This window comes from Lytechinus variegatus, chromosome 19 (genome assembly GCF_018143015.1).
Source record: "Lytechinus variegatus isolate NC3 chromosome 19, Lvar_3.0, whole genome shotgun sequence".
In the NCBI taxonomy this organism is placed as follows: Eukaryota; Metazoa; Echinodermata; class Echinoidea; order Temnopleuroida; family Toxopneustidae; genus Lytechinus; species Lytechinus variegatus.
In genome coordinates, this window is record NC_054758.1 from 15,625,015 (window position 1) to 15,645,564 (window position 20,550).

The 20,550-nt window shown below is 38.0% G+C and overlaps 1 protein-coding gene across 2 annotated transcripts in view; it reads left to right on the top strand.

Annotated features, from left to right (window-relative positions):
• The window catches only part of LOC121405965 (excitatory amino acid transporter-like), a 73,521-nt gene that overhangs the window by 23,902 nt on the left and 29,069 nt on the right, over positions 1-20,550 (top strand). For both annotated transcript variants that reach the window (XM_041596962.1, XM_041596963.1), the window contains exon 3: positions 19,386-19,732. In XM_041596962.1, coding sequence (XP_041452896.1) covers positions 19,450-19,732 — 283 coding nt within the window. In that variant the 5' untranslated portion in view covers positions 19,386-19,449. The remainder of the gene's footprint in view (positions 1-19,385; positions 19,733-20,550) is intronic.

Here is a 20,550-nt window from a genome sequence, read left to right on the forward strand (position 1 = left end):
TTGTCAGAGATGAATCTGTTGATCTGTGAGAAGTATTCATTCTGTCATGGTCAAGCGTTCGTTGTCATTGCTCATTCCTTTTTCCCTGGTTACACGCAGAAAATCAGCATTCTTGGAACTGGTTGAAAATGGAGAAGAGAATTAGGACAGACAACAGATTCAGCCATCAATTTGTTATATTTTTCATGCGCAGGATTTTTGTCAGTGGTCCTCCATGGACATTCTGTGACAGAATATGATATTCTCTTAATAAATGCCATGAAAAGAATTTAGTTACACTAAATTCCTTTACATGGTATTCTCCCGATAATGAAAAAAGGATGATAGTTCAAAATTAATAATTTTAATTTCTAATTATTTCAATGGTGTCCTCTCTACCATGAAAATAATTGGATACCTCAAAACGATAATTTCCCTTTCATGAAAAGAGTTTTGATTTTCCACAACTGTTTGTATTTTTTTTCAGCCTTCATTTATTTTTTAGTTGTCATTAATTTGTTACAGACCACTCTGTCCTTTGTTAATGTAGCGCACTTCATAACCATGAAAATTGAAATGGTTGAAAATATCAACATATTTAATCCTTATTCCCATGCTGAATGTTAGGTACACATACCTTGGCACAGGCAGTCATTCCCAAAGGTTATGTTGATACAGTATTAGCGTTATTCATACAGGTTCCTATCAATCGACAGTCATCACCACATGTGGAATTAGAATTTGATTGATAGCATTTCATACCTGGTAGTGCTATATCTTTATTGAACCATACGATTTGCAGGAGCTTTCATACTCATTTAGTCACAAAAATATGATGACAATAGGCAGAATGTTGATGCAGAAAATTGCTGTTTAGCTTCTAATGTTTTCATGGGTTATAGCAGCACACCGGTCCGGTCTGACGGTCACAGATCGGTAAAAATTGCTGTCGGGCCAGTAACCATTCAGAAATAGCCAGATTCTCTGGTCTGACATAACTTGTAACAAATCTATCAAGCTGATACAAGTGATATTTTCTCCTCTATTGTAAATTATAAAAATGGCTCTGGCCGTATTTTCATGACTGGACGGGTGTGAATAGTACCATGTATATCATAAACAAAACTATTCAATTCTCATTGCATATATCCAATTATCCAAATCATGTTTATTTGGATTTTTTATATGAATAAGATAATAAATTGCTGATGTCGTTCAGCATTTACAACACAGTCAATTTTATGCAATTTGGAAAAAATGGAACGAGTATTAACTTAGGCCTATTTGAGTTATAAATAACTATTTATAATAAAAAAAAATGATCATTGAGATGTTGTAAATCCTAAATTGGCAACATAGTGAATATGTTCTTCAATATTAAAATTTTGAATAACTCTTCCATTAGTCATGTAGGCTTACTTGATAATTAGCAATTCGTCTATATGTGTGTTTTTTACACCTTTAGAATTAATAATTTTCTTGATTCTTTGTCTGATTTTATTCAAATTTTCACCAAGCAGTGTCTGATTTTTTTTTCTTTCCTTCACTTTGCTGGTTACCCATAAACTTCTTCCGATTCCAGGTATTTATAGAGGCCTAGGCAATATGATCATGAAAAAACAACTTTCTCCATCTTATCTCTTAGACAATAATTTCCATGAACACCTTACAAGTATCTGCTCTTCCTGTTGTAAATGGTTGGGATGAACCAGTCAGAGGTAATACAAAGGCCGTAGGGCCTATTTTCTCCGTCAGAAAGTGGCTAGAACCACATTTATACCATATTTTTGGCGCATGACAACCAAGGTGCATGGGTAAATTGCCAAATTCCTCTACTACCAACTCCTCCACTCACCACAATATCACATCCATGTGATAACTGAAGAACTGTACGGGAAGGTTTTAACTTCAAACTTGGTTCATGTAGGCCTGCCTATACATATGTGAGTGACAATGATTTGTTGAGACTTTTGGGTCACATGGTCAAAGGTCATAGAGGTCATTGTGTGTAATGTATTTATGAAATGGCCAATACCATGGAGCTATAATAGGTCTATGCCCATACTGTCTCAGCAAATCAGTTTTAGCGTGATTATTTAAATTAATTCAGGTCTCTCCTTTGTATATGTTAAAAACCAATACCACATTTCCCTTTCCTTCTTGGACTGGAGTAGGCCTACATTCCTCGCTTTGTTTATGATTGGCATTTTAATGTTCTTTTTTTACTTGCTTTATATTCTTGGTTTTAGAATCCTTTTTGACCCTTGGGGGCTGAAAGGTGTTTTCTTTCAGTAAAAGTTCAAAGTTCAAATAAAGCACATGTCTTTTTTGACCTGTTGCTGACCCCAGTTGCTGGATATGATGGGAGCGAAAGTTTGATTTGGCTCTTGTATTGTCAAAATCTCTCAAATTCTCTACCAATCCAACTTTGTACTTGTAACAACATTGAGACCTTCTAATCTGAACTGAAGACTCTTCTATTCCAGCAACTTTGTGAATAATGTGTAACATATTAGGACGCCGGCACCTTTGGATGTTTTTTTACAGGTAAATGGTGCTATACAAATGTTGTATATCATCATCATCAACATCATCAGGTTATCAATGAACATAAGTAGTGAAGGTAGAGTTTATTTACTATACAGGGAAATGGTGGATTGCAAACATTCATTTTAATTCAAATTTGCACTGATGCATTACTTTTGTGAATATTACTTGTTTCACACCAATGCATGATATGCTCCTGCAATTACTGATTTCTGATATTGAGTTCTGGAGATATATGATAACATCCAGACTAGAATATCAAACAAAACACCAGCCTTGAGAGGGAGTTCCCCACTCCCCCTCGTTTCCCCCCCCCCCTCGTTCCCCCCCACCACACACACACACACACGACACTAGGAGATATCACATTTGTTCAGTTTATGTAACTGTACCAGATCTAGATCCTCCATGATATGGTGACATCATATTTGAAGTATGATTTTGCGGAAAAATCTGATGGCGGACTCTACCTCAAACTATGAATCAAAGCAAATATTTTTCTTTGTCAAACTTGAAAAGCACTTTGCAATTGATTTATAGTAACATCTATTAACCTGTCTACCAGTGTATATAGATTTTTATTGCACAGGTAATAGGAAGTCGGGTGATATAAGATTGGTCCATAGGAAGTCATTCAGAAGTGTGATATCAGGTGATAACGCCTGATAAAGGGTATATAGTGGAATATATTCACCACCTGCTCAAAACAAGGTAGTCTTGATAGAAATCTGAGTTGTTGTTCCATTCAAGCCAATTATATTTATAAAATCGGTTACACTTCGTAATTCCGAAGGTTTGTAATTCTGAAGGTTCTTTATTCCGAAGGTTCGTAATTCCGAAACACGTAAATTGCCTATACCTCGATGTTCGTTAATCCGAAAACGAAAAAGGGTTCGTTAATCCGAACATTTTTGGCGTAATTCCGAAGGTTCGTGAGTCTGAAAACGGAATGAGGTTCGTAATTCCGAAGGTTCGTTAATCTGAAAAGGAAATGAGGTTCGTAATTCTGAAGGTTCGTTAGTCCGAAAACGAAATGAACAACGAACCTCATTTCGTTTTCGGATAAACGAACCTTCGGAACAACGAACCTTATTTCGTTTTCGGATTAACGAACCTTCGGAACAACGAACCTCATTTCGTTTTCGGATTGTCGCACCTTCGGAATAACGAACCTTATTTCGCTTTCGGATTAACGAACCTTCGGAATAACGAAGCTTTGGAATTGCGAATGTATACGTATAAAATCTCTTTACTCTCTTGTCTGAATTCATTCTTTGTATTGATCATTTATTTCTAGAAGACTGAAAGCAATTTTGAACCAGGGAATTCCCCTTTTTCAAAACCAGAGGTTGTTACACGGTACTCACTAATCACTTTAATCATATCTGTTTTATATTGATTGGAATACTTGAAATTTCTGTCATCCAATCAAATAATCTCCAATTAAAAAAATAATCCCTTACATGTCAAGATTCAGCCTTTGGAGAATTGCATAAAAACAATGAATGGACCAATTAAGCACTTCCAATGATATTAGCTCAATGACCGATTCTGCCTAAAGTTATTTTTTTTTATGTTTTATTGATTTTCAAAGGTTTACAATCATTGAATCAATATACAAATAACAAAAGAAAAAAATAATCAGCAAAAATAAAAATAAATAACAATAATGATAAGAATAATAATAAAACATATAAAACACCAAAATATAAATACTGCAGCATAAGATACCAAATAATCATTACACACCACTTATAAAGCAAAACCCAACGAAAAGTCAATCATTAAAAAAGAAGACATACAGTTGTCCTCAAAATTATTCATACCCCTTGTGGAAAAACATTCTTCGGTAGATTCTTTACTTGTAAAAGCTATTATGATGTAACTTTCTTTGTATCTTTTGTCTGCTTGTTGCTATGCATGATTTGACATATGAGCTGGCAAGTCTTCATTAGCATAATAAATAATAGATAGGGTCGAAAGTTATTTTTTGCACTTGTTCAGAATTATTCATACCCTTGCCAATACCTCAACAAAAATGTCCTTTTATGACAATGCGCATTATTTTCACTGTCTGGGAATGTGCTATTCTTTGTTCTATAGTTATTTCAAGATGTTCCAATGAATTAAATACCCTCTTTGTTAAACAAGCCATTGAACAATGATGGAAAATAGCATCTTTCTAAAAGGGTATAGAGGAAAGCATTCTGGTTATTCTCCGTCTCTGATAATCATGGCCAAGTAGAAGGAGCTCAGTGAGGACCTACGGCAACGTCTTGTGAATGCCCACATTGAGGGAAAAAGTTACAAGGCCATTTCAAAGCAGTATGACGTCCCTGTGGCAACAGTCCAGAGCGTAATCAAGAAGCACAAGAGGTACAGCACTGTGAAGAACCTTAGTGGGCGTGGCAGGAAGTGCAAGGTGTCCCCTAAACTTGCCAGGAAAATCTGCAGAGAGGTCAACAACAACCCCCGGACCACAACCAAGGCCCTACTTGAAACGCTTGACCGGTCAGGGACGAAGGTGTCCCGGTCCACCATCGAGCGAGTCTTGCACAAAGGAGGTCTCCATGGACGCAGGCCTCGGAAGACACCGTTGCTCAGGAAGAAACACCTGAAGGCTCGACTGGCCTTTGCTAGAGGTCATCTGAAGCAAAATCCAAGCTTTTGGTCAACCATCCTGTGGTCTGATGAGACGAAGTTGGAGTTATTTGGCCATATGGATGTTGAATACGTCTGGAGGAAGAAAGGGGAAGCATACAATCCAAAGAACACTGTGCCAACCGCCAAGCATGGTGGTGGGCACATAATGCTATGGGGATGTTTCTCTTCTAGTGGCAAAGGGAACCTCGTTAGAGTCAAAGGAATCATGAAAAGGAGGATTACATCCAGATCCTTGATGAGAACTTGAAGGAATCTGCCGAAAAACTCCAGCTTGGCCCCAACTGGAAGTACCAACAAGACAATGACCCAAAGCATACCGCCAAGCTGGTGAAGAAATGGTTCAAGGACCATGATGTCAACGTCCTAGAATGGCCAAGTCAGAGTCCTGACCTGAATCCGATCGAGAACTTGTGACGAGACCTGAAAGTCAGAGTGATGGCTAGGAACCCGACCAACCTGACCCAGCTTGAGGCCTACGCCAAGGAAGAATGGGCCAACATCCCGCAGGAGACGTGCAGGAAGCTTGTGGACACTTACAGGAATCGTCTAGAAGCAGTCGTAAAGAACAAAGGCTATGCTATCGACTATTAATGAAAGACAATGGACTCAGAAAACCTAGGGTATGAATAATTTTGAACATGACATTGTTTGAATATCTATGAATAAAATACCCCTGAAAAGAAAAATTTCTTGAATTGTGCATTGTTATTCTTTCACTAGTAGGTCACACATAAATCATAGAGAAACTTGATAAAATGCATTTATTTCATCACAAACCTGAAAAATCACAAATATCAACAAGGGTATGAATAATTTTGAGGACGACTGTACATGTAAATACTCCCATAAACATGATAAAGTAAATTTAAATGAAGATAGAAATGTACACATGATACATGTATAAATTTCATGTGCTAAATAGCAATATCAGTTTTCATATGTTAAATCTCCATTTCTGAAAATGCATGGTAAGTTTATTATTTTTTTGGCAATACCATATTCAAGTTTTTTATAAACAACAATAAAGGCTTTTTATAGCCTTCAAAACTTAGTGGCTTATTTTGAAGTTTGCATATAGAAATATAATAAAGTTATTTTTAGTAGGCCCATCAGTTCTATGATATAGATTTTACCTTTTCACAATTGCAGAGTCTATTCACGTAGTATTATGCATTTCAAAGAAGTGATTACTTGATTAATATGATTATGTATTTGAATAGCCCATCCCTGTGATCTTTGGGTTACATAAAAGCAGTTAATGGGATGTGAAATATTCTGTATCGGTATTGCGGGGGTTTAACACAGAGCAGGTTGTCTGGTTGATTGTTCTTGCCAAAGCAGTTTCTGATCATCTGGCAAGAATATTGGAAAGTAAAATTTGTTTCGTCACACCATGAGCATGCATGTGCATGGATGACATCAAGGGGGAGGTTTCCAATCTCCCGAATAATGAAGGAGTGATTTTATGTTCCTTCGGATTGAAAATTTTTGGCAGAGTTCCTGTCCAGGGCCCTATCTTACAAATACCCTTTTTACACAGGCTAAAATTTCCTTAACCCCGTACTATAGGTGGGGCTAAATGGCAATTTAGCCCCACCTATAGTACGGGGTTAAGCTTAGCCCACTTTCTTTTTACACAGCATTTTTGCAAAGTGGGCTAACCCCACCTATAGTACGGGATTATTTGGCCCTGCAAAAAGCAGGGTTATCCCACCAATTGCGGTGCTAAGAGCAATAGTACGGGGTTAAGATCGCATGTGTAAAACGAAAGTGGGCTAAGCTTAACCCCGTACTATAGGTGGGGCTAAATAGTACGGGGTTAAGGAAATTGTAGCGTGTGTAAAAAGTGTACGAGTGAAGTACTTGTACTACGAATGATCGACATAAACCACTAGTCCGGGGTTAGCGAGTTTCGTGTGTGAAAAGCAAGCATTCCTTATCCGGGGTTAGCAATAACAATTTGGCATGTGTGAAAAGGAAAAAAATAGTACGGGGTTAAGGATAGTACGGGGTTAGCGATAGTCCGGGGTTAAGAAAATCCTGTGTAAAAAGGGCAAACGAGTTCAAATCAATCCGATCAACCACAACTATGGAAAGCCAGCAATGTCAACATCTATAATACATGTTTGTTCATGATATTTTCTAGATATGATGATATTCATAATTATTCATATAGTTTTCTTGAATGTTCGATGCGCTCCTCTTTGATTACAAAAGGAAACTATTTTGTACAAACTACCAGAAGAAAATATTATGATGTTCATGATATGATGATCCTTGATTTCCATGTACTTGAGGTTGATCAGATCAATCATAACTCTTTGTAAGATGGAGCCCAGATATTTGTTTAGTCCTATGGCTAATGATTTTGTACAGGTATCATGTGTTCTTTGAGTCTGAAAAGCCAAGTTTGCTGGTACTGTAGGATACCTCTTTTTGCTTTGTTGGGCAAATTGACGAACAAGCTTTGTGCACAGCCTTAAGTAGTTTCAGCTGAGACTTCATACCAGAACAGAAAACATGGTAAATCCATCATTGTGCAAAACATACTTTTCATCCAGGGGAGTGTTTCATAAACCATCTTGCCAGTGGTTTTTCACTCACAACTTTGCTCCCGGCCAATCGGAAGCTTGGATTTCAGTAGCTTGTAACGATAGTCAGTGGAAATCGCTGACTCTTTGTTTCATGAAAAGCTCCCCTCCTCGCCTTTATGGGCAGTATGTGTCATGAGGCACCTTCTCAGAGATTTTTAATCATATATGCTCTAGACCAATCAGATGCATGGATTTCAGTAGCTTATCACAACAGTCAGTGGAAATCACTGACTCTTTATTCCATGTAATACTCCCCTTCTCGCCTTGTTTGTGCTAATGGAAACGATCCATGGGCTCTGGTAAACCTGTTCAGTGATGTATGCTATTTGTTTATTTTCAAGATGATCTCTCTATCCCCCGAATGTTTGATCCCCGCCAACCTTTCGCACCAATTTCTCGCTCTCGCTGATTGAAAGATCAGGACTTAGGTGGGAGGATCCTCGTTTATACAGCATGTTCAGATGCAGAATGTACAGTATGTTCATTCCAGAACATGAAGAAATCATGTTATTTCACTTGTTGAGTATAGGAGTTGGGTGGTCCCAACATTAAAGGTCAAGTTCACCAGGAGGAAAGATAATTGATTTGAATTATTAGTGGGGGAAAACTTATAAAATAAAAATACCACATAAGATGGAAATGCTACAAAGATTTCTAGTGTAAAATGCTATTTGAAAATGTTTAAGCATGAGATAATTACATGTAACCCTTTGTGCGCTGATGTTGCAATCTTGCACATTCGTACAATTAAATTCAACAATTATAATAATGAGTTTTCTCCCCAAAACTTCAAATCAGATAAGCTAATAAAAGGCAATAGTTCTTGGATAACATCTATATAATAATGATAAGCATCAATGGAGCAATATGGAAATCTTGAATTGAAGAAAATAACTTGGAAACAAATGTCATATTACCCCCCCCCCCCCGTGCAAAGGGCAATCAAATTATTTCCTTTGATAAAAAGTCAGTATTTATATTGATCTAATCACGTTGCTACTCTTAACTGGGTTCCTTGACATTTGCTCTGGCGATGATTTCTCCGCTGTAAATACAACCCAATCATGGAATGACCAGTTTCAACCCTGGATTTAACACTATTCCGTAAAACTTAAACCTAACCCTAAACCTAATAAAACCCCATTGAAAACCTAGCCCTTACTCTCTACCTAAAAAAGGCCCAGAGCAATTGTCGCCAGATCAAATGTCGTGTCACCCTTCATTGAGGTGTTAACCCATTGTACTCTGAAACCAAATGGTCCCTGTACAAAGCCTATGAGAATCACTGAACTCTGTTATCAACAGGTTAAATGGGTATGAACGTCTATTACCCCTTTCAATTAACCGCCTAAGATTAATGCGGATATTTCAATAAAAAATTGCATTCACAAACGCCGAAAATAATCCGCAATATTTTTACGAGCGCCCGTCCTGAAAATGGCGGATAATCGTCATGAAAACTGCACACGCCCCCTCCGATGCGGTTGTGTTGGAAAAAGGTGACCTTGTGACCGCACCATGGCAATTATCCGCATTATTTGGAAATGCGTTCATAAAGTCAAAATCTGGTCCCGTTGCCGCTATTATGCGGATAATTGCAGCATCAAAATAATGCGGATAACTCTGGTCCTCCTCCGATTTCATTTCATTTTTCATTTCATTGGATTCTGTATGAATTCATTTTGATATCGTTACCAGAACTGGCATTTGAAGATTAATGCAAGTTGTGGTTACAATTTCAAAATGAGTTGTACAGAATCCAATGAAATGACCACCAAAAGGCGGTTTCAAACCGTCTCGATCACAAGAATCCCCGTTAAATTACGAGAACTTTTTAAGGCTAAAAAATACCCGTTAATTATTCCTGCATTCACACCGCCCCGAAACACATCCTTCAGGATAAGTTCCCGAAGTTACGAGCATGCGCAGTGTGGTCTGATAAGCAGGCAAGGCGGGAGATTCAAAATCACTTGCCCAGCAGCCACCCACGCCGCCGCGCCCAACGACACGCTGGGATAAAAGTTCCCGTAATTTGCTTTCACATCGCCAAAATACCTGCGACCTTGGAAAAATCCCCATGAAAGTTCTCGTAATTTCGCCAAGTACCTACTATTTAGCGGGTATTTTCTTTCGGGGAAATTACGCGTAGTTTGCTTTCACATTACCAAAATACCTGGTATTTTCTGATCGGGGTAAATTTCCCGATCAGAGAATACCTGGAACTGGCGAACTTCGAGGCGGTCTGAAACCACCTAAAGTGACTGTTTGTATAAATAAGAAAATATGTGCCAAAGGATTCTGGAAGAAATTGTGTAATTGCTGAGAAATTACCAAATAGGCACAGGATTCGTGCCAAGCGTCTGGCCGAAGTTCAAAGCAATAATAATACACTGTCCCACGTGCGCTTATCTGTTTTGGTGTCTTCAGTGTGAACATTTTTCAGCATAGATTTCAAGATTTCACAAAGTTCAGTTAATGTAACTGTACCAGATCTAGATCCTCCATGGTATAGTGACAATTAAGCCTGGTTTTACACACTTTCTAGTGAAATCAGTGTTGACTGCAAATACTTTCATTTATCTTTTAAAGAGTGGCTGATTATAATTTTTTTGTGAAACTACATGATTATCACCACCAGACATTGACCAGTTCTAACACTGTCTTTACTCAAAAGACTTTGCAAAATAATTTTTAGAAATTCCTCTCAATCAAAATATTTTCCATGAACTTGAAATGGAAGTCAGGTTGTCAAGGAGTACTGTTGACTTAGCGACCCAATCACTGCGCACACCGATATGATTTGGATTCTGACAGTTCATATGTCTGTTTTATGATATTTTGTTTACATTCTATCAAGAATGGTATGTGACTGGTCTCACCTTCTTCATTTCAAAAGACACGTCCGTGTGGATTGTTTTCCTTTTTTTTGGGGGGGGGGGGTTGGGTGGTTGGACACGGGTTAGCCCCGTCATCGCATTCTAGAACCTATTAGGGAAATACAAGGATATTCCATTCTAAAGATTTGCCAAGTCCATCTCATCAGATGGATTTGAATATTGAGAGAAAATGGAAATGAGCATAATGCTGGAGATTCATCAAAATCAGTTGCAAAATAAAGGTTTTTTTTTCAGTTTTTCCTATTTTCACAAAATAATTATGTGCAGACTCTCTGCAATTGAGGGACCTCACACAGTCACAATTTTCATGAGATATGAATAATTTCAAGGTTATTTTATTCCTATCACAGTATCAGGTAAAACATGAATTGACTCCACGCACCTTGGAATCATGAGTCATTCAATAACTCCTTTTATGACTTATGTAGTCTACGAAAATGAGAATATCTTATATTTCAAAATAAAAGAAATTGTTAAAAGTTGGGCATTATTGGCTCGGTCATTTGTTGACCAGATTCTGCAGCACATTGACCTCACTAATCGATGACCTTGTCTTACATTTCACTAGGGCCTAATAAAGGGTCAATTACACTTGACCAAAATATTTACGTCAAAACCATTTTGATGAACCCTTTCGTGAATTCTTCTACAGAAAAAGTCCATGAAAAAGGCATACTTTGTTTGTGAAAAGGCAATAGGTATACAGCTACCTTGGGAAGCATCTGGAGGGCTTTTCAAAAAACAAATGGCCAATGACAAATGTTAAAAGCTACTGAAATCCTTGTCTCTGATTGGCCAAGAGCAAATAATTCAGTTAAAAACTCTGGTTTAACTTTGCATGAAATATTTCCTTATATTTTAATGGCTACTATATTCATATTTATAACATAACTTCTACCAGACTACAATAGATGATTCACAGCTCTAATCCTCTCAAGGAATTATCATTTTGTGCCAATCTGCCAAACTTGGCGTGTGAAAAGATTCTGTATTCAAGGAATTTGCACTCTTTAACCAGAACATTCTTCATGTTCTTGCAGTTTGAAAATGCTTCCATCCAAGCTATTACCCCTGGAGGATGGGGTTGCCTAGCAACAGAAAGCTCTGAACAAGGAGGGCTGATTAACCTCTTACCCTTTTCATAAACCTATCCTCCAATTAGCCGCCTAAGAGTAATGCGGATAATTCAATAAAAATTGCGTTCACAAACTCCGAAAATAAGCCGCATTATTTTTACGAGCGCCCGTCCTGAAAAAGGCAGATAATCGCCATGACAACTGGACACGCCCCCTGCAATGCGGTTGTGTCGGAAAAGGGTGACCTTGTGACTGCACCATGACAATTATCCGCATTATTTGGAAATGCGTTCATAAACTCAAAATCTTATCCCGATGCCGCTATTATGCGGATAATAGCAGCATCAGAGTAATGCGGATAACTCTTGTCCTCCTCCAATTTTACAACCAAATTATGCTGCTATTAGCCGCCTAATTCATTTTAATTGGGTTTATGAAAGGGGTATCTGTCTCCCACAGGTTGAGGTCGTGATTATGGATTTGATTTGACATCAAGTGTGCCTTTTTGGTCAAATTCAGAGTTCATTTATCAGCTCCCCTGCCTGGTCACTGCTGTAATTCATTTAATTGGTGGTTTGTTTGAGATGCTGTTTCAAAGTTTATTACACTGCCAGAAGCTTGTAGACTTTCTGTTGTATGCCCAGAGGAGCAAGTTTCAAGTTTCATAAATTTGTTTTTATTCTCTTAAATGTGATCATTTGCGTCTGGACCATCCAAAAGACGTGACTTATTTCCAATTGGTCTATTGGCAGTTTGTCCAATTGCCAACCCATCTACCATCATTTGGTCTATCATCAATTCGTCCACTATCCACATGGTCTAATTGCTTTTTCGCCCACTCACCATTTTGTCTAATAACCAGTTGGTCCAATTGCCATGTAGTCCATATACCACATGGTTTAATTGGATAAAGTGTTAATTGAGCGAACTGAATGAACAGAAAATGGGTTTTAGACCAACTGGTTATAAGACAAAATGGTAATGGATGAAGTGATGATTGGGCCAAATGGTTATTGGACCAAATGGCTGTTAGACGAAATGTTGATGGACGGAATGGCATTAGACTAAATGAAGGTAGACCATGTGATGAGTTGCCCACTGGGCCATTCTTTTTCTCCATATAAACTCCTGTGGCCTATACAGTATGTTGCCAACAGCAAGACTCTCGAGTCATTTTCATGGTCTTCTATAGCCTCAAATAAATTCCTGTTGTGTTCTACTCTGTTTCTATCTTTCATTTCATGTTGCTTTTTCTCATTTTCTCCTCCTTCCTCCCATCAAATCAAATTTCCTTGACACATTGTTTTACTACTAATGTTTCTGTATTAACCCCATGCTGTTACGGAAATAGCTCTGGTTGTCTTGTTAAGCTCACATTTCTCGTTCAAACATGAGGTGTATTCAGACCAACAAGATTAGTAGAATTCCTGTTGAATTGCAAGAACATGTTCAGGCCTCGAAATACCCGATAATCTTTGCATTCACACTGACCCAAAGAGACCCATTAGGGGTAAGTTCTAGAAGTAACGGGCATGCACAGTATTGTGTGATAAGCCGGTAGGGTGTAACGGTATTACAGAGCTGCCAAGTAGTACTGATTTTCAGTATTTAGTACTGGAAAATGAGAAGAATACTGATAGTTTAATGTAAAATACTGATGTCTTAAGTTTCAGCTTTACATGTGTTCCTATATGGTATTCTTTGAAAATACTGATTTCCTCACCGAAAACTGATTTTCAGCTTTAAAAATACTGAAATGTTCTTTTTCTGGTTGGAAGCTCTGCAGTAAGCAGCCCACGGCACTTGTACTTGACTACCCACTGGTTTGAGAAAGTTTTCGTGATTTGCTTTCACACTGCCGAAAATACCCATGACCTTGGACAAATTTCAGCAAGCACCCACTAGTCTGCCGGGCAAACACTTCACTCGAGTTAAGGGTCTGAATGTGCAGCCTACTCATGCCTGTATTGGAACAGCAAGTTTTGTATGTGTCATACCCTTTTTACACAGGATTTTCTTAACCCCGGACTATCGCTAACCCTGTACTATCCTTAACCCCGTACTATTTTTTTTCCTTTTCACACATGCCAAATTGTTATTGCTAACCCCGGATAAGGAATGCTTGCTTTTCACACACGAAACTCGCTAACCCCGGACTAGTGGTTTTTGTCGATCATTCGTAGTACAAGTACTTCACTATTTAGCCCCACCTATAGTACGGGGTTAAGCTTAGCCCACTTTCGTTTTACACATGCGATCTTAACCCCGTACTATTGCTCTTAGCACCGCAATTGGTGGGATAACCCTGCTTTTTTGCAGGGCCAAATAATCCCGTACTATAGGTGGGGTTAGCCCACTTTGCAAAAATGCTGTGTAAAAAGAAAGTGGGCTAAGCTTAACCCCGTACTATAGGTGGGGCTAAATTGCCATTTAGCCCCACCTATAGTACGGGGTTAAGGAAATTTTAGCCTGTGTAAAAAGGGTATTATAGTCTTTGCGCGGAGGCACACTTGTTGATCAAAGTTCAGTTCGCCTGCAGACTAAGCACCCACTATGTAGCAGGTATTTTCTTTCTTTCATAGATATTAAAAGAAAATGAAACCTTTGGAACAAGATAGCTTGTGTGAAAACAGAAAAATTAAAGAAACAGATCAATGAAAGTTTGAGAGAAATTTGACAAATAATAAGAAAGTTATGAGCATTTGAATATTGCGATCACTAATGCTATGGAGATACTCAAATTGGCAATGCGACAAAGATGTGTGATGTCACTTGTGAACAACTCTCCACATTAATGTAGTATATATTTCACTTAAATTGCCTCTTTTATCACATCAGTAGATCATGTGTTCTTTCTATAGGAGGGCATGTAATACAGGTTTTTAAAGAATACATCATGGATAAAGAGTTTGTATCACCATAAGAAAAAGCAAAAAGAGACATTTTTAGGGTAGCCTATAGTCCATCAAAGGGAAAGTTGTTCACATGTGACACCACACATTGCCAATGGGAGGATCTCCATAGCATTATTGATTGCAATATTCAAATGCTCATAAGTTTCTCATTATTTGTCTGATTTTTCTCATATTTTCTTTGTTCTTATTCTTTTTCGACACAAGCTCACTTGTTCCAAAGGTTTCATTCTTCTTTAATGAATGTTTTGCTTTCACATTGGCAAAAATACCTCATACTTTTCTGATTTGGCAGATAAGGGTAAATTTCCTGATCAGAGAATCCTAGGTACACCTATTCTCAAAATTTGAGGGGGTCTGAATGCACCTATAGAATTACTAGCTTATAACTCCATCATGATTCAAATTAGATCATGTTGTAGGGAGCCATTGGAAAACCACTGGGTATGGCATTGAAATTTGATGAGCTTTCATTATCTCAATACTTATTTGCAAGGGTGGGGCATAAGGGGTAATTGGCCCCTATGGACTTTCAGGCAATGACAAAAATAGGGGAAGAAAATGAAAAAAAGGGGAAAAAAAATAGGAACGAAAAGATGTTAATATTGTTACTCTTTTTCCTTGTATAAAACTTAATATTTCATGGATTCATGAATGATTTTCTTCAGTTAAAAAGATTAAACTTACTATTTCATGGATTCATGAATGATTTTCTTCAGTTAAAAAGAATAAACTTACCATTTCATGGATTCATGAATGATTTTCTCCAGTTAAAATCTGAGTCTGTATTTAGGCCATCTTGATAATGAGCCAATTTGGCCTGATAATGTGATGCAAAAAGTGCATTTTTTCGGAAGTGTGCAGGAAGTTGGGGCATGGGACAGCACCAAAAACTGCACTTTTGGTAAGAATTCCCATATCTTGAAAGAGACATTCATAATGTTCTAGTTCTTTCAGTCAATCAAAAGCAATAGAAAGATCTCTTTTCCTAGTGCAGACATGTACACTCCAAGTCCAAGGTTGACCTATTTTGAGGGGGTCACATCCACCTATGTAAAATCTGTGGTGGATGTGATTAAACCAAGGACCTATGAAAGAATGTGATTAAAGCAAGAGGAAAGAATGTGATTCAATGCTCTCCTAAAACAACCAATTTAGGGGTTTGTGATTGGTGATTGTTGTTTGCGATTCTAGCCAAAGAAATTCCATTGGCTCCACCCCATATCTGCTTTTTCATGTTACAAGTTTTCGGATACTGCGCCAAGACATTAGACATCGCAATATCCTGATGTCATTAAGTTAATCACATCATGGACTAACATGCTCGAACACATTTTCAAATGTTTCATTGGCCCTAATATGTGGTTCAAACGGAAGTGAAATTAGAACTTGAATTAGGAATGTCTAGATGTGTTCATATTGCCCTCATCAAACTCAAGGTCACGACCCAGCAGGTTGTACTGCCCATCATTCAGGTATAGGTATCACAGGCCTAAAACATTTCCCTGTAGACTCTTGTGATAAAATGGCACTTTTAAAAAAATCATTAAAAATTCAGATAAAATTCAGGGGTCACATGTTTTCTAGCAGTGGATAGGATATATATCTGACAATCCATATCTGACTAGAAAAAAGTTCCCTGGACCGGTTCATTTTAAAAATAAAATAGGCTTTTATAAAGCAATCTTCTTAGGGATCAAATTTATCACCTGGAACAGTAAAATAGCCCTCATCCTTCCCCCAGTCAAAATATAGTTCCAAAGTTGGTGATATATCTTCCCAATTTGGGAAAATGAAGTTCAGTAATTACCAAAAATAGAAGCAGCGGTAGATGGACAATCACATTCATACACCTTGTCAATCAGCCATATCAAAATTAAAAAAAATGAGAATGGGTTGGCTGGAATGAGTATCTTTTGCCTTCCCAATGTGAATAGGCCCGTGCAACCTGTAGGTTCTGTGTCTGCACGCCAGAATGGTGCTAGATGGCCTTTAGTTTTGAACGAAGAAAATGGTTTCATCTAGTTTCAAATGTAGATCCAGCCAGAACCAGCCAACCATATGTTGCTAGAATTTTAGGATATTTAGAATTTGACAAGATCGTATTGCATTCATTAAGTTTCAATACATTTTTTTTTTTGGGGGGGGTATTTAGAGATGCTTATGATGCGGTTCTTCTCTTGTAGCCACTTGCAGCCTATGATGGAGATGAAATTACATTTGTGCCCGGTATGAGGAGGAATGAGGGGAGATTTTGGAAACCGCCATTGTCAAGCAAAACTGCATTGACTACTTGGTTCGGGAGTTCCATTCAGGGACAGATCTTTTGCAAGGGCCTAGGTCCATTTGCAAGTTGTTTGATTCTTTGCAAACTCCATAAATGTTGATTCAACAGGGGGGGGGTAGGACATTGAGGGATTTCAACTATATCCCTATACATACGCATGAGCATGGGTCTTTTAACCAATCCTTTGAAACGCTTCCCTTGTCAAGTAAAAATAAAAATCACATATACATGTACATCCAGACCGATGTCGGAGGGGGATTACTGTGAACGTGAGGGAATAAATTACAGACACATATCATTTTCTTTAAATCTGAGGACAGTTTTCTGTAAAGAACTTTCCCTGCAGATTTTCGGTAGATTATAGAAGAAATGGATAATGGAGCTCATATCGCATCCTTGCGTTCGTTCTACCTTCAAATCTGGAGCATAAACATCGCCCCAAATTGGTTTCAGAGGTGAAACGAAAGGGATAAGACAAGATAAAACTTCATGTACCAGTAACCAGCTGAAGAAATAAGACGATTGTTTATAGGAATTATTGAAGACCTTCGTATCCTATTAAGACTTCACACATCACAGCCTGGCTTAGTGATTTGATGTGACGTATCTTCTTCAAATCACGATGGGAATGATCTGTTTAGTCTGGGCCAGACGGAGATGGGTCTTCACTGTCCTAAAACATTTTGGCCCATATTCTGAAGTCGGATTTAACTTAAACTCAGGTTTAAAGTTGTGGTCTAAGTATGTGAAGCCAAAAGTATCAATTTTTTTTATTAAGTTGTATATTTCTCATGTTTACTGTGCTCTCTCCTGATTCATCGATGGTGAAAACAATAATCTTTTTATACTTCCGAGACAATTATGAGTGATTTGAGAGCCAAATGAGCTGAAGTATGATATCTCTACTGTTAGTGATTTATGTAACAATTGGCTCTCCATACTTAAACCACAACTTTAAACCTGAGTTTAAGTAAAACCTCACTTCTGAATATTAACCTTTGAGTGATCACTGGAAAAAAAACACTAACTCCCCGTCTTTTCATTTAATAGCTGAAAGGGTTTGAGCAAAGTACTTTGACACTAATTGTAGTGAATTTCTACACTGGTTAGCTTACTTTTATATATTGCGTGAAAATGAAATTAATCAAATCAAGCATGGGTGATCAAGCATTAAGAGCAAATTTGGACATCACTACCCTATAGATCTTAAGTATATGATACCCCATGAATTTTCTAGCCTTTTTTTAACCTGTGATTGGTATCAAAGAAATGTTTTAGAATAACAAAATGTACAGTTGTTGCACAATAGAAACAATATTTGACAAGACATTGTATTGATAAAATAATTCTTGAGTATTAGATTTGTATCCTTGTTTCACTATCTTACGGGCCATAATATTTAATCACGTTATGATGTGTTAACGACCTATTTATGTTGAAGGTGACAAGACATTTGCTTGTGCAACATTTGTTCTAGGCTTTATTTTTTCCACGATGGAGGGTTAAGTTTAGGGTTTCAATAAGGGTTTATGTAAGATTAAGGGTCGGGTTTAGGGCAGGGTATAATGTTAAATCGGTGGTTAATGTTAGTCACCGTGTGTGGAATTTATAGGGGAGCAATTGTTGCCATAGCAAATGTCATGTAACCACCTTGATAGCGGTACAACCCGCTTCCTATATGTAGCAAAATGTTCTACCATTGTCATCTACTGATAAAGTACTGCCTGGCTTTTAATAAGGATCATACACCTCTAGAATGGGACAGATTTAATCAACCAAAATGTACAAGGTTGTTGTTTTCATTGAAATGGTAGAGAAATTTCAAATTTTGTGTATTATCTCAGGGTTAGCTATTAGGAACGTGTTTGTTCGGGCTAATGGGGACATACCCTATCTCTGGAGCAGACAAGGTGTGAAGGGTTGCTGTGTTGCTCCCCACGAGAAGTTTTGTGTTCTCTGAGCTGAACCCAGCTCCAAGGTCGACTCTCTTAGCCTATCACCAGCTTCAGATTTAAAGGGAATCATAAGCATGTGAGGAGGATTTTTTCCAGAAGAGTTGATTTTATTGAAGTCTTGCACTTGCAGAAATTCTACTGCAGTTTGTCCAGCTGGGTTCAGGGTGGTTTTCATCCAAAGCAGTGTCTTTTCTATGAGCAGGAGTGGTAGATTTTATGATATTGATTCTGGGGTGTCCCAAGAATTGAGTCTGACTATAGATTGCACTTAAATTCACCACCAATAGCGCGTTTTGTAGATAATGCATTATTGAATAGGTAGGATCACCCTCATGTACTGCAGTGTTCTTTATATTTCAAGCTTATTCTGCAGATCAAGTGTAAAACTGCTTCTTATTACGTACCAAGCATCATATTTCTTGAGACAATTTAATAGGATTAGGTTCTAATTTTCCTCTGGTTTGTTCCACTCAGGCAATAGAGCACTGACAGCAGCATCAACAAGATTGCAAGAACACCACAGACAACCAACAGCACCATGGGCGACGTCGACGCATGCGAAGTGGAGAGCGGGAAGCAGGAGTACACTCTGAGGCCACGGAACCGGGACTGGAAGGAGAGGACCAAGGTCTGGTTCAAGCGGAACCTCCTCATCATCTTCACGGTAGTGTCAGTATTTGTTGGAGTCTTCCTGGGGATGGGGCTTAGGGCAGCAGAACCTTCTAAAGATGCCATCCTTCTGATTGGATTCCCAGGGGATGTCCTCATGAGGCTCCTGAAGATGCTTATCCTACCCCTTATTGTCTCCAGCTTGATTACAGGTGGGTTTTTTTCTGATTCTGTTGAATATGATTTGATGGTTTATTTCCAATTGGTCTAATGCCAATACGTCCAATTACCAACTTGTCTGCTAGAATTTTGTCTACCATCAGTTCTTCCACTATCCACATCGTCTAATTGTCATTTCGTCTAATAACTAGTTGGTCCATTCGCCATTCAGTCCATATACCATTTGGTCTAATTGTACTCTGTGTTAATTGAGCAAAACAAATGAAAATAAAATGGGTATCAGACCAACTGGTTATGAGATGAAGTGGTCATAGACGAACTGGTGATTAGACGAATTGATGATTGGACTCAATAGTTATTGGACCATATGGGTTTAAGATGAAATGTTGATGGATGGAATGGCATTAGTCTAAACGAAGGTAGACCATGTGGTGAGTGGACGCATTGGCAATTTACCGAATTGATTTCTTTATAGTATGTTTTCCTTGCACTCTTACTAAAATATCTCATGGGACGTTCTCAGAAAATGTTGCGATTCATTATCCCAACCATCTTTGGCCTGTAGCCTCAGCATCCCTTTATGCATTTTGTACGAGGAATAACATGAATGGATTGCCATTGCTCCTATCTGCTTGGTGGCCAGTGAGTGTTTAAGCTTGAGAATTCAAACAATTTTGCATAACATTCATAACAATCAATATCTTGCATGGTTTCTGTTACAATTGTTCAAGCAATAATGGATAAATGGCCTTACAACACATTTGTGCTTGATGGCCAGTGTTTTAGCTTGAAAATGCCATTGAGTCTCTCAGTCATATATATATATATATATATATGAGGGTCAAGAGGA